The 15,741-nt window shown below is 38.2% G+C and overlaps 1 protein-coding gene across 7 annotated transcripts in view; it reads right to left on the bottom strand.

The window, feature by feature from the left end:
- The window catches only part of SGIP1 (SH3-domain GRB2-like (endophilin) interacting protein 1), a 225,268-nt gene that overhangs the window by 12,704 nt on the left and 196,823 nt on the right, over positions 1-15,741 (bottom strand). For all 7 annotated transcript variants that reach the window (XM_011936848.1, XM_011936852.1, XM_011936850.1 and 4 more), the window contains 2 exons: positions 6,109-6,264; positions 1,638-1,770 (listed from right to left, as the gene is read on the bottom strand). In XM_011936848.1, coding sequence (XP_011792238.1) covers positions 1,638-1,770; positions 6,109-6,264 — 289 coding nt within the window. The remainder of the gene's footprint in view (positions 1-1,637; positions 1,771-6,108; positions 6,265-15,741) is intronic.

Genomic DNA, 15,741 nt, shown 5'->3' with positions numbered 1-15,741 from the left:
CACATGATCACTCTTATGTGAAATATTTGAAAGTTGATCTTGGCTGGGCACAGTGGCACTTTGGGAGGCCAAGGCAGGGGAATCACCTGAGGCCAGGAGTTCGAGACCAGTCTGGCCAACATGGTGAAACCCCGTCTCTATCGAAAATACAAAAAGTAGCCAGGATGGTGGTGCGTGCCTGTAATCCCAGCTACTTGGTAGGCTGAGGCAGGAGAATTGCTTGGACTCAGGAGGTGGATGCTATTATAAGCTGAGATCGTGCCACTGCACTCCAGCTTGGGCAACAGAGGGAGACTTCATCTCAAAAAAACTAAATAAATAAAATAAAATAAACGTAAAAATAAAAGTTGACCTTATAGAATCAGAGAGTAGAATGGTGGTTACCACAGGCTGAGGTAGTGGTGGTGGAGGTGGTTGGGGTGGGGGTTTGTTTAGGGAGATGTTGGTCAAAGGACAAAAAACTTCAGTTAGATGAGAAGAATAAATTCAAGGATCAATTGCATAATGTGGTGACTATAGGTAATAACCATATACTGTATTATTGAAAAACGCTAAAGACAGTGAATGGAAAGTGTTCTCATCACAAAAATAACTATGTGAGGTAATGCATATGTTAGTTTAATTTAGTCATTCCACAATGTACATATATTCAAAATATGTTGTACCTAATACAGATATACAATTGTACCTGTCAATCAAAAAATAAAAAGGTTTAAAAAAATCTAGGCAGTCAGCTGGTGTTGTGGCTCATGCCTGTAATCTCAGCACTTTGGGAGGCTGATGCGGGTGGATCACCTGAGGTCAGGAGTTCCAGACTAGCATAGCCAACATGGTGAAACCCTGTTTCTACTAAAAATATAAAAAATTGGCAGGGCGTGCTGCTGCACGCCTGTAATCCTAGCTACTCAGGAGGCTGAGGCAGGAGAATCGCTTGAACGTGGGAGGTGGAGGTTGCAGTGAGCCGAGATTGTGCCACTGCACTCCAGCCTGTGTGACAGGGTGAGACTCTGTCTCAAAAAATAAAAAATAAAAAAAAGAAAAAAAATCCAGTCAGTCAAGTGGCTGGGAATCAATGAGAGACTCAGGCACTATCAGGATCCTGGTATGAATAATAATTTGAGGTAAGGTCAATCCTAGATACAAAAAGAAAGTTCCCATATATTGTATGTATCAAACATTCCTTTATTATTGAACTATTTCTTAACGTTAGATTTTATAGAATTCTTTCATAGGACTATCTTACTAGAAAAACAAAAGCAGATTGTTTACATTGAATCATTTAAAATAAGAGGTTGTAGTATAGGAATGTTCTTAACAAAATTATAATCATCTTGTTTATTAACATAAACTTATAATCTTAATTAGTATAATGTTCTGCAACTTCATTTTTTGTGGCACATTTCTCTAATTTTGTGATCAAATATTTTACTTGTAAGCTTAAACTAATAAGAACATGTATGAATATTTTTGTCAGTAGTCCCCAAGTTGTCTTTTAAAGTTTCCATTTAGAAAAATGAGCTATAGCTTTTAAATAATGTTAAAAGAAGCGTTACTTTGGTTATTTCTATTCAATAATAGGTACTTTAGACAACAAGTATGTCATGTGAAAGAGATACTGACCATGTAAATAGGCTTACCTGATATTTGAGCATGTCAACGTTATAATATGTAGCCTGGGGTTTTTGTTCAGACACTTTCTTTAGGTGAGTCATCAAATTTGGCATGTTTACCCAGAATTCCTTGGTATTGGCATCATTTTGTGTATTATCACTGTTCATTTGGGAAGAAAAATGATTGAGTAGCATCTTAAAACAAATACAAACCCTACAGAAAGCATCTTAACAAATTGTCATCTGATATGTAGAGCCATCTTTTGACAATTTGTAGAGATTATTATGAACCTATTAACAGTGGTGTGGTTTTCGTACAAATACAGTTCTGAATGCCCTTGTGTTGGCAGATTAATATCCACAGGGAGGAGCTACTGTGTTGCTCTCAGTCTCAGTGAGTGCTCAGTAATATTAACTAATTGCAGTGATAATTGGGTGCTTTCAAGAGTGAATTATTTATTATCTCAAACTTAATAGCCCTTTCTACTGCACCAGTTTTGTCTAAATTAGTCAGTTAATGCAATTAAGGAACTGAATACATTTATTTACTTTTGAATTACTTTGACCAGTAGTTTCTCAGAAATTATCCAGCGAAATATTTGGCCAAATGTAAACATGGCCTTTATCACCAACTAAGCAGAAAACAGTGATACTAAAATTACCATGCTACCTTTTTAGCATTCATAATATTTCATCCATGAGCATTTAAATCATCAAAGATTTCACTTCACTTGTAAGATGATCCTAGAGTTTAAATGACAATCACGGTAGTTATAATACAGAAGGAGAGCAGAGTCTTTACAAGCTAAGAAGTTTTGTATCCCTATGAGAGTCTTAGCTTTGCTCAGAGGCCTGTATACAGACCACTTACCCAATCTATCTTGCAAATGCTCATCTCAGTGATAAAAAGAATCAGGCAAGAGTGTACAAACATATAACTCATTTCCCATATAATGAGGAAGCTAAAGCCACAAGTGATTCAGTTACTTGTCACCCACATTTGCTGACACTTCACTTTCAGAATATCCTATATAGTACAATAACAGTAGTTATAATTTCTTGAGCACCTATTATATGCTAGGCATTATAAACTATTTCATTAAAATCTACCCTACAAAGGAAGAATTATTGTCTTTGTTTTTAAAGATGAGCAAACTTGTTATAAACAGAGAAAATTCGGGGTTGAGAAGAGAGAAGGCTGATACAGTGAAAAACTGAAAAGACAGGTCAAAAGTAAGTTGCTATGATTCAGTCTCCAGAATTCACATAAATCAAGAAAGCTGAGTAAAAAACACCAGGGCCTTAAAACTGTCACTGATCTGTTAGGAAAGGGTGGCCAAGTCTCAGTGTGACCAGTGTGATTTTGCTGTCCCTGGATATAAGGTTATTGAGGACCAGGTAAAGCTCTTTGGCCCTGGAAATGGAGGAAGGGGGTGGAAAACACACCTTGTCCTTAAGACTTTGCCCCTTGTCGGCTGAGCTAGGGATGCTGATAAGGGCTATCTGAGTTTTTTAGTTGAAAAGCATCTAAGTTACCCAAGCTCCCAGAGCTGTTGCTACACAAGCAGGCAGGAGGTAAGAGTAACAGAGGGTCAGTGAAATTAAATAATTTGCTTAAGGTCATGCAGCTAATAAGAAACAGAGCCAGATTCCAGCCTATATCAGTTGTACAGATCACACTTTCCCACTATGCCAAAACAGAGGTTCAGAATTAATATCTAGCATCATGTCATTAATTTGTACTAAGTAGATTTGAATAATTGGGAAATCCTCAATTATATAAAACAATTTTAAAGAAATACATTTGCTGAGTTTAATAGCAAAATAAGTTGTCATAGGTCTGTGATAATTTCTTAGAGAACCTGCTTTAAAAAATATTCAAGAAAGCTTTGCCAATCAAATGCTTACACAGAGATGGAATTCTTAAATGCTCAAGGCTTCTTGAGCATTCTTCAGTCTCATACTTGACTTGACATTTGTTCCCGCATATTTTTTACAGGCAAACTTTTTTCACAAGAAAAAAGTAGATGTAATCTTCAATTTGACCCCTGTCGTAGGGATTGCAAACCAAAATGTCCAGGGGCCATGGTGACGTATGAAGTCTTCTTCAGTAAACATTAAGGAAACAATTGGCTGATGATAGACACCAAAGGCTGGGACTGCAATCTAGAATGATGCTTGGTCAACAACACCTTTTTAAAAACTGGGGATGGTTGTGGTGGTCGAGGTAGTGGAGTGGCACTGCATAACAAAGCTAAAGAGTCTACAGATGACTAAAGGGTCACTGTAACACAGCCCTGTTACAGTGATTAAGTATTTAGAGTTCATAAGATCCAAATTAATGTGATATATTTTCTTTCTTTTTTTCTTTACTTTAGCAAATAATAATTTAAGGGTCTATATAACATTTTGTTAAGCAAAATCCTTTTGAATGATATTTGATTCTATGTATAAGACCAATATGTTAATATATGTATTCAACTTTTGCACATATGCATAAGAACTTGGCAACATAACTGCCTAAAAATGCAACAAAAACTGTAACTATGACACCAGTCATATTTACAAACAAACTGGCAAGATATTGGCACATAATTCCTAATTTCAGATGGAAGAACCTTGAAAAATAAACTGGCTCAACGTGCGCAACCAAAACATGGAGGGAAACTGAAGCAAGAATTTGAATTAAGAGACTTTTTCCATTCCGTCATGGTTTGCACACTCTTGTGTGGCAGATGGATGAATGAAGAAACACAAATAGATATGTCATTATTAACTGTAGTAGGTGCCACAAAGGAAAAGAACAGGGTACCTTTAGAGAGAATAACAAGGGGATAGAATTTATTAGGTTGGCGCAAAAGTAATTGTGATTTTTGTCATTTAAAAGTAATGGTAGAAACTGCAATTACTTTTGCACCAAGCTACTAGTTTAGGGCTGGTTGGTGGGGTTATGGGGAGGAGAATGGGATAGTGTGGGAGGCAGAGTAGAGCTGAGACTAAAGGATAAGTTGGAGTCAGGTGAAGAAGGTTGAAATAGTATTTGAGGCAGAGGAAACATACTACAAAGCCGTGTTGTGGGAAAGGACTCAGCCTGTTTCTGAGATGGACAGGTCTTGCTGGAGCTAAAAGGATTCTGAGGCAGGATGGTGGGAGATGAGAACGGAGAGGCAGACAAGGTAAATAACTCAAGGCCTCAAAGGCAATAGTAACACGTTTAGATTGTGGGACAAGGGTAATGCGAAGCCACCAGGGAGTTGTGAACAAAGATGACCTGATTTACTCATAAAAGACCACCTGGCTGTTAAAATGTACTGGAGAGGGGCAAGATTGGATTCAGGGAGAGAAGAAGGCAACTGCAGCGCTACGGGGAAAAGGCAGTGGTCACTTGGACAAGGGAGGTGGCAGTAAAGAGAAAAGTGGCCACCTCAGACAGAGGTTTGTAGATGAACATCAGGACTTGATGATGGAGAAACTGTCAAGAAGACTCCTTTCAGCTCATTCACTGCAAATAATTAACTTGCATAATTGAGCATTTTAATAGCATGCATGCATGTGGGTTTGTGTGACTGTGCATATGCATAATAAAGACATCAAATTCAGGTTTAATAGCTAGAAAATGTGAAAATTATATTTATATAAACATATTTGCATAAGTTTATTTTATGTCATACATGTAAAGTTCCATCAAAGCAATGATCATTACAATGAAATTGTATTAAATATTAAACCTGTATTTGATGTCTTTATTATGCATCTGCACATGCACAGTCACACCTACACACACAATTGATTTAAAGAGAAAGCCAGGTGTGGTGGCTCATGGCTGTAATCCCAGCACTTTGGGAGGCTGAGGTGGGCAGATCACTTGAGGGCAGGAGTTTGAGACCAGCCTGGCCAACATGGCGAAACCCCATCTCTACTAAAAATACAAAAATTAGCCAGGCGTGGTGGTGGGCACCTGTAATCTCAGCTACTTGGGAGGCTGAGGCAGGAGAACCACTTAAACCAAGGAGGCGGAGGTTGCAGTGAGCTGAGATGGTGCCACTGCACTCCAGCCTAGGCAACAGAGTGAGACTCCATCTCAAAAATAAAATAAAATGAAACAAAATAAAAATAAAAAGATGTTCATACAATGAAAGGATTTTATTCTTGTTATTTGGCTCATTTCCCGCCATTGTCATCCACTGTCTGTTGATAATGAGTAAAACAGACAATGAATAAACTGTTGCCGATACAGATTTTCTTACTCTGTCTCTCTAACCACTTGAGATAGTCGGCCATTAAAACATGTATATGCATATGCAGTCACACACACACACACAATCACCCACCACAAATTTTGACAGCTGGTAAAAGTTCTGTGTTTGAATCTACAAATATATCTGAGTGGTGGTAATTTCACTATAGTGCGACCCTCTTGCTAAGATATATCCTTCATCTAAGTACAAAGTACTAAGCCACATATATCTCTGAAAAATTTATGCAAAATCATATTTACCAGCAGAGAAGTTGGGGATTTGGCAGGACGTGTTCTAACCTGCTGAAATTTACCACCCGAAAAGTCAGAGCAGCTGGGGATGGGTTGTTGGCAAAGTGTCTGGTGATGCCAGCAGGAAATGACAACACCATTTCTCCAGTAATCTTAACGATACATCTGGCATATCAAAACACAGAGAGGAAAGAGAGAGAAAACCGATGTCAATACACTGAATCAAACTGAATCAAAACTGCTGTGAAAAACAATTTATGAGGCAATGTTAAATAGCAGAAGAGGTGCAGAAGAGATAAAAGATATTCTCTTACAATTCCATTAAAAAATACTTTAACTTCCATTTTAGGTTCAGGGGTACATGTGCAGGTTTGTTGTATAGGTAATCACGTGACTTGGGGATTTGGTGTACAGATTATTTTGTCACCTGGATACTAAACATAGTACTTGACAGGTTTTTTTTTCCTGAACCTTTCTCTTTTCCCAGCCTCCTCTCTCAAGCAGGCCCCAGTTTCTGTCGTTCCCCTCTTTCTGTCCACGTGTTCTCATTATTTAGCTCCCACTTATAAGTAAGAACATGAGGTGTTTATTTTTCTGTTCCTGTGTTGATTTGGGAAGGATAATGGCCTTCAGTTCCATCCATGTTCCTGCAAAGGACATGATCTCATGTTTTTTTATGGCTATGTAGTATTCAATGGTGTACATATAACACATTTCTTTATCTAGTCTACCATTGGTGGCCATTTAGGTTAATTCTGTGTCTTAGCTATTGTGAATAGTACTGCAATGAACATACCAATGCATGTGTTTTGATGATAGAATGATTTATATTTCTTTGGGAATATAACCAGTAATGGGATCTTTGGGTCAAAGGGTAGTTCTGTTTTTAGCCCTTTGAGGATTCACCACACTACTTTCTACTATGCTTGAATTAATTTACACTCTCACCAACAGTGTATAATTTCTAATTTATCTGAGAACTAAATGGTCAACACTTCTTTTAAAAAGTGACTATTTTGTTTTATGTGTTTTGAAATGTAAGAAGAAAAGCACAGCTTTTCTCTTTCTGTAGAAGTCTATAGCTTCACCTCATGAATAGAATCCTCTGCTCTGGTGGTTCTCCCTCACTTTGATTTCTGAATCTTTGGCAGCATATTTGAAGATAGTAAACTATACAATGTTATCACATTATTTCTTGGGACTTGTCCTAGTTCTTCAAGTAACATGAGTAATGCCTTTAGCATGTTCTTTTATGTACTCATGAGGTAAAGTTTTTGCCTTGCACGTAACTAATTCTTCATTCCATTAATTTGTCTATTTGGTCAAAATTGTAAAATCAGTCAGATAAGTTAACACAATGGGATGATAGTGTGGAAGGAAAAATAATTCTTTTTTTTTAAAAAAGACTTTATGAAGATATAATTGATATATAATAAACTGAACTTATTTATAGTGTAAAACTCCATGAGATTATATGATGTAAAATCATCATACAATTAAGAAAATGAACATTTCCATCATCCCTGAAAGTTTCCTTATGCTTTTTTGTAATCCCTTTTTGTAATCTCTCCTGCTTCCTTTCCCTGTCCCTAGGCAAGAGTTAATATGCTTCCGGTCACTATACCTTAATTTGCAATTTCTAGAATTTTATATAACAGAATTGTAAGATGTGTGATTTTTTTGTTTCTTTCACTCCACATAATTATTTTGAGATTTGTCCATGTAGTTGTGTGTAGTTCATTTCTTTTTGTGGCTGTGTAGTATATGGATATACCACAGTTTTAAAAAATACGTTCACCTACTGAAGAATATTTAGGTTCTTTCCAGTTTTTGCCAATTACAAATAAAGGTGCAATGGATACATGTGTACAGGTATGAGTATGAATATACCCTGTCATTTCTCTTGGTCAGTACACAGGGAGAGTCACTAGCTCACGCAATAGGTGTGGGCTCTCAAAGAAACTGCCTCAATGTTTTCTAAAGTGTAAAATACAGCTGTGCATGAGGGTTTTAGTTATTCCACATTCTCACCAACACTTGGTAGAATTGATCATTTAAATCTTAGCCATTCTCATAGATGAGCAGTGGTATCTTCTTCTTGTTTTAATTTGTGTTTGCATAATGGTTAAGGATCATAAGCATCTTATGTGCTTGCCATCAGTTATCTTCTTTGGCAAAGTGCTTAAACTGTCTGCCAAGTTTTTAAATAGAGTTGTTTGTTCTCTTATTGAATGTTAAGGTTTCTTTATACATTCTGGGCATATCAGTTGTCAGATATATAATTTGCAACCCAGTCTGTGGCTTGTTTTGTTTTTTCTTTCTCTTAAAAGCACATTTGAAGAGCAGAAGTTCCTAATTCATCAATTTATTCTTTTATGGGTTATATCTAATCCAGTCATTCTTTTGATGTCTTATTTAAGAAGTCTTTGCCAAACCCAAGGTCACAAAAGTTTCATTTATATTTTCTTTTTCCTTTTTGAGACAAGGTCTTTCTCTGTGGCCCAGACTAGAGTGCAGTGGTGCAAGCATAGCTCACTGCAGCCTCAAACTCCTGGCCTCAAGCAATCCTCCTACCTTGGCCTCTCAAAGTGCTGGAATTACAGGCATGAGCCACTGGAACTGGCTCACTTATATTTTCTTCTAGAAGTTTAAAAAAAATCTTTGATTTTACATTTAGCTTCATTACCCATTTTCACCTATTTGAGTCTTACAATGTATACAGTGTCAAGTATAGATCTCAGTTCATTTTGTGTGTCTGTGGATATAAATATCCAGTTGTTTCAGCCATTTTCTGAAGAATATTTTTTTCTTCAGAGAAGATTAAAACCATTTTCTGAGAAGACTGTCCTTTCTCCACCGAATTACTTTGAAAATTTTGTTGAAATCTAGTTGTCCTTATCTGTGTGAGTTTATTTCTGGATTCACGATTCATTCTGTTCTATAGATCTATTTGGTCTATTTTTTAAGCCAATATCGCACTGTCTTAATTACACTAGCTTTATAAAACTTATGAAATCAAGTGATGTTCTCTAACTTTGTTCCTTTTCATAGTTGTTTGGGCTATGGTAGGCCCTTTGAATTTCCACATGAGATTTATAATCACTGTGTCAATGTCTAAATAAAATCAATTCATTGCCTCTCCGTTCCAATTCACCCTTTACTAACTGCGCTGAGAAAATTAATGGACCTTTGTTGTCTTTTCTCTTTGCCTACAGGAACCATGCTTAGTTTTGTCAGTAGAGGGCGCTAGAGAGACGCTGCAGGAGAAAGGGGATTTCCTTCTCCCTTCCAGCCTGCTTGCAAGGGCACGCTCTTGCAATGCACGAGGCTTATGTAGTGCCAGGCTGTTGTAGTGCAAGAGGCTTGTGTGTGGTTCCTGCAGTGCATGTAGTGTCCCCAGAGTGTGGGTTTTGCAAGTCATTTAGCTCTGCCAGTGTCTGGTAGCACAGACAGCTTTCCTGTCATCTGACTCATGGAGTACAACTGGCTGGGCTGCCACAATGCTCAGATCTTGCAATGCAGATGGATTATTTTCCAGCCTCCTGCTATGTTCATGCCTTCTCCACTGCCATCTTCTGCAGTGCGTGGTGGCGGCAGCACCCACCGACCTTAGCTTCCCCTGGCACTTCCCTCGGCCAGTTTTGTAGTAGAATGCCTCAGTGAAACACCTCCCCATGAGCAGCTGGAAGTCAGCTGGGCTCTCTTATGCTAGGCCTGAAAACTCTCAAAGAAGTAAGCTGGAGCAATCATAGGGCACAACTCCTCTCTTAGGGATCACTGCCTTCGCCTGAGGTCCAGTGTCTTGCAAATCATTGTTTTATATATTTTGCTCATTTTTAAGCTGTTTGAGGTAGAAGGGTAAACTGGTCTGTTACTCTACCTTGGCTAAAGCAGAAATTTCACGAAGCTCATTCTTCTTTGGGAAACAGTAAATACTTAAAGTGAGTGAGCTTTTTTATGATTTCCTCCAATGTCTCCACAGTTGACTCTTGTAGTACTTCACCTCTAAGTTCAGGTATGTACTTTCTAGGGAAATTGATGTTAATAAATGAAAACTTTGCTCACATTGTAGCATGGGGTCTCCACATTGTCCTACAGTCACCTTGTATATTGTGTAACTCTAATTGATGAAACACACCTGGTTCAGGTGAGGTGCTCTCTGGCATACATTCAAAATAGCTTAAATGAAGAACTGCTATAACCTTGTATGTATAAGGCTGGATTTGGGGCAGAGACGGGGAGCAGATGAGCTTCTTAAAAATGCCATGTGAGCCTCCCTCACTCAGGTGTTAAATCCATAACTTTGTAGTGCTCTGAATGAGAGTTTTGGTTTCCGGAAGTTTGCATCTCCATCTTTCCTGGAGAACACTGCTGACCTCCCAGTTTGGGAGCAAGCTGCTGCCTTCCTTCTCTACCTTTTAGATCCATTAACCCTGTTTGTATACTAGTGCCAGATTGGTTCTGAGCCTTGACTTCCCCTCAAGCTGAGTCTACTCTTGATATTTGTCCATATGTGGACATGTCGAATATTGTTTGGCAGCTATTAGAAAACAATTAGAGCACTTATAAAATTAGATTTCAGCACCTACCATCACTCAGTGTATTGTTATTAGCAGTGGTGGCTCAACTGTTTTTTAACTGGTAGGGAATTTTCTCAGTTTTCTTTCCAGGTTGCTCAAAATGAGATCTAAATGGTGTCTTGGTAGGAGATAAAGTTTCTGTTTTGAAAGTAAGTCAGACAGGGGAGGAGGTGGTATTTATTACAGGCATCTGTCTATTCACTCCTAACTATGCAAGTTGTTATAATTATTTTTTTCCAGTGGGGTGGTAATTTAAAAATGAGCAAAACAGCCTCTGCTTTCAAAGGCCTTAATGTCGGGTAGAAGGTGGGAGAGGTAGTCCACGTAGCCCTGTGTAAGAAGTACTGAAGCCTCAATTACATTTCAGCATCACAATTGTCAGAGCCAGAACTTTTGCTGACTTAATAACCCATCCAGTGTCTAAATTGACCTGAAATGTTCTATAAACAAATTGAATATTTCCTGTACTCACTAAATAATTTTATTTTTAACTTAAGGATTGTTCCTACCAGTATGCAAGGTGGCTACATTCCATGTGAGTTTGGATGTGGAAATAATGCGAGATGGAAATATGAATAGATGCTTACTTCATGAATAAAATAAGAAATCATGTGAATCCTCATAAATGAAATATTTGTCAAAAAATGGCAAAACTTCAAAGTCAACCAGCCAAGTGACTTATACACTGGATTTTCCCTAGTGCCATGGGCAGCACCCGTTAGCTGGTCACAGGAACACTAGCCAGTTTTGTTCAGGGAATGTGTGAGGTCATCAGAGATGCATCCCTCTCATAAAATGTGATTTATATGTACTGCTCACTAAACTCCCAGATCTCTTTCTCAGTGTACATATTTGTAGATGTAGCTTCTCTTCTTTTCTTTACAATTCCCTTTCTTTAGCTTATGTACTGCTTTTCATATTATGAGACTAAGTTCAAAAGAAGGCCTCTCCGAAACATTTCTTAATATCCTTTCCATTTAGCCTTCCTTGGTTTTTCCTTTCTCTGGGTTTGCTTGGAGCAGGTACAGATCTTTTTCTAGAAAACTGTGTTGCAGTTTTGTGCACATCTTATTTACTATTGTGAAGGCAAGTTCTGTGTCATAGGTTCTGGGAAGGCAATGGTGCATAACGCAGAACTCAGAGTAAGAACTCAATGTTTAAAATATAAATTCATACATTTACATATTTATTTATGGGGTGCCTACACAATAAACCAGGCACAATGTAATGTGCTAGAATTGGCAGTGACAAATTGGACAAATGGTCCTTGTGCAAACCTCTAGTTTAAACAGGAAGACAGATATTGAATAAATAATTAAAATGTGACGATAAAAGAAGGATAAGAGACAGCTGAGAAACCTAAGCTTTTCTAGGGAATTAGCGAGTTAATCTCTGACCCTTATTTTTAAGCACCAAGGTTCTTTAAATAGAAACTAATATCGGGAGATGTGTTTCCCCAATCAGTAGCAAAGGTCAAGGAATTCGCTGCCTGTGAGCTACTGAGAAAGTCTCACATGTCAGAATACCTGTTACAGGTGCTCCGAATATTTAGAGTATAACTATATTTAAATGGGTTACATATCATAGTATATAATAATTAAGATAGTAGATTTCTGTTCCCAGTGGATGGTCTGAGAACAAATGGCTTTGATGCAGGATGACAGGGAACTATAGACAAAATCAAATCCAAATGCCTTTGCTGCATCATTTCTCTCTTTGGTACCTTGGTTGGCATTATTTCCACCTGGTGATAGAACTTGAGTTGTTTCCTTGAAAGTGAATAATAAACGAAGAGCAATTAACATGGTGTTGAAGATGCAATTAAATATATAAGAGTGTCACTTCATGATTAATTTATGTTTATAAGTTATTCGTTTATAAGTTTCTGATTTCAAAATTTTAATGAAATATATTGGATCTCCCACCTACCAGCATACAGGACATCCTACAACTATTTGTGGCAATAAAATTAAAAACAGATATACATTCACAAGTCAAAGACTCAGTTAATTTAGAAGGGTCACTAATATTAATTTGGCTCAAGTGCCATGTCATTGGAATGCCAAGGCTGCAGACACCAGGCTTACAGGTGCAGACCACCCTACACGCCTGTCATAGTGTATTGGGAAACTGAACCAGGATGAAAACTCTGGCTTATATTGTGACAGGCTGACAGGGGATAGGCTGCTATACCACTTATTGGAATTAAAAAATATGTTATTAAGGGCTTCTTGACTCCCAGTGCACCATATTTACACGTGTTCTATGGTGCACTTGTTATTATATTTATGCACAAGTCCTATTTTGCATATGAGCTGTCTTTATTACCAATATGTCTCCTGTCTAGCACAATGGCAGGTACATCGCAGCCATTTTGTAAATGTTAGGTGAGTAATTCAATTTAACTTGTTCAGCAAATATACCTTGTCCCGTTTAGCTGAGGACACAACAGTGAACCAAACAGGCAAAATCCAGCTCCCATGGTGTTTACATTCTAGTAAGGAAGAAGACAAATAATGGACAACAACAAAAAAGATGTTAAGAGAGAAGGGCTATGAAGACAGAGAATGTGAGGTAAAGAGGAAGAAAATGTTGACGGGGTGGGGAGCTCTGTTGTTATTTTGTATGGAATGGACAGGGAAGGTCTCTTTGATAAATTTACTGAAGAATCATGAAGGGAATGAGGGGACAAGTGACTCAGAACCTAGGAGAAGAACCTAGGAGAGAAGGCATCTGAAGGCAGGAAGTGCAGCAAATGAAAACCCCTGAGGTGCGGATGGGTTGGGGTGATGGAAGACAGACGCCAGGAGGTCATGTGGCTAGAGTGGAGTGAATATGGAGGTGAGGGTTGGAGGCATGGTCAGGGATAAGGAAAGGAGTGATGGAGATGGGATCAGAGAAGCAGCCACTGGGGTGAGGCTGGGGGAGTCTCCAAGGGCAGATCATGCAGGGTCTCGTAAGAGTATTATGAAGCGTTTTGTTTTTACTTTGAACAAGATAGGAGGATTTTGAGCAGAAGAGTGACATGTATGTTGAGACTTTGTAGGGGTGCAAAAGTGGAAGAAGGGAGACCAATTAGGTCTCTCTGAATAAATTAGTGGATGAACGAATGAAAGCCAAATAGGAAGCAGACAAAGATGAATTCATTCTTGTGGATCCCCACTGGTTTTCACTTAGGTATATACTTTCAATCCACACTCCTGACTACTCTAATTTTTAAAAAGGGCATTTCTGGCCAGGCACAGTGGCTCACACCTGTAATCCTAGCTCTTTGGGAGGCCAAGGTGGGCAGATCGTTTGAGCCCAGGAGTTCAAGACCAGCCTGGGCAACAAGACAAAATCCTGTCTCTACAAAAAATACAAAAATTAGCCAGGTGTGGTGGCGTCTGCCTGTAGTCCCAGCTACTCAGGAGGCTGAAGTGGGAGAATTGCCTGAGACTGGGAGGTTGAGGCTGCAGTGAGCTGTGACTGTGCCATTGTGCTTCAGCCTCGGTGACAAAGTGAGACTCCATCTCAAAAAATAAATAAAAACATAGAAGGGTGTTTCTGTCTGCTTTTCTCAATTCAGGCCAACCTGATTTTCTAAGGTATAGTCAGTAGTCAGTGGTAAGTATTTCTTAGAACTGGAATAACAGAAAATTATGCAAATTCTTTGTCCAAAGAAGATTCTATAGAACAAATATGTATGAATAAAGTATATCTACAGCTAACGCTCATGGTGTCTACTTGCTTTAACAGTTGAGACGTATGCTCTATAAGAGGTAGCTTGTAATTTCTATTGATACAGGGATGTGGCAAATGGCCTTTCTGTTTTGAAGATGAAAGAGAAAAGACATGGAAAATCCAGAGTCCACAGTGTTTGTTTCTCTATAATATTCTGGGCATAGAATGAAACCTAGATGTTTAAAGAGACATGAAGTTGATAGATCCTAGTGGCTGGCTAGTACACTTAAAGGTGGAGTGACTAATTATATTAGTTTTCCAGTATAATATTGTTAGATTTCGAGTTTTACGTCTAAAACTAGTGTTTCTGAAGTGTCAAGAGGATTCATGATTAGTCATATCAATTTCCACTTAAAATATATATGGAGATCCAAGTTCTAGTTATATTTAATTATCACTGTTTCAAAAATTGTTTATAATATAGTCTAGTGTTCTATATACACATTGACTTTTTCTTCTCCAGTTTTTAAAATTGTATTTATTTTTCTGAAACAGGGTGTTGCTCTGTCACCCAGACTGGAGTGCAGTGGTGTGATCATGGCTCACTGCTGCCTCTGCCTCCCAGGCTCAAGCGACCCTCCCACCTCAACTTCCCGAGTATCTGGGACCGCAGGTGTGCACCACCACACTCAGACAATTTTTGTATTTTTTGCAGAGCCAGGATCTCCCTATGTTGCCAGGGGTGGTCTCGAACTCTTGGCCTCAGCAATTCTTCTGCCTTAGCCTCCCAAAGTGCTGGGATTACATGTGTGAGCCACCATGCCTGGTCTTCAGTTCTTATTGTCATAGATATTGTTTTTCCAAGCCCTAGTCTTTGTAAGTAAAAAAACTAAGAGCAATTCTTTCCTCATGTAGGTTTTCCCTTTATTGATCAAATTCAGACCGGGAATTATATTAATGACACTATTGAAACTAAGTCTGACTTAGTTGTTTAGTTTTCGGTGTAGATCACTAATCACTTTTAATCTTTTTTTGGATTACAAATCCCTTTGTTAAGTGATAAATGTTACAGACTCTTTCTATAGAATAATGCACACGTGCACACACATAAAATACACAATATAATTTCAGGGAAACCGTCGATTTTCTGAATCCTATCTATGGAATTCCTTAGCAAGAGGTCAAATATTTAATTATATCATGTATGCATTCAGACCAAGTCCATTGTCAGTATGTGCATGTATAAGTGAAATCAGACTCATGTAAATAGAAGGTGGTGAATTCTCCCTAGAATTTTTACTTTGCTCTGATTATAGTTTTTTTCTTTCTCTTTCATTTTTGGCCAGTTTTTCCTTACTTAGTAAGGGTCACAGAAAATTTGTTCCCTTGCTATTTTGAG

This window comes from Colobus angolensis, unplaced genomic scaffold (assembly GCF_000951035.1).
Source record: "Colobus angolensis palliatus isolate OR3802 unplaced genomic scaffold, Cang.pa_1.0 Scaffold158, whole genome shotgun sequence".
Taxonomy (NCBI): domain Eukaryota; kingdom Metazoa; phylum Chordata; class Mammalia; order Primates; family Cercopithecidae; genus Colobus; species Colobus angolensis.
The sequence above is the reverse complement of the archived record's forward strand: the minus strand, read 5'-3'. Positions and strand labels throughout refer to the sequence as shown.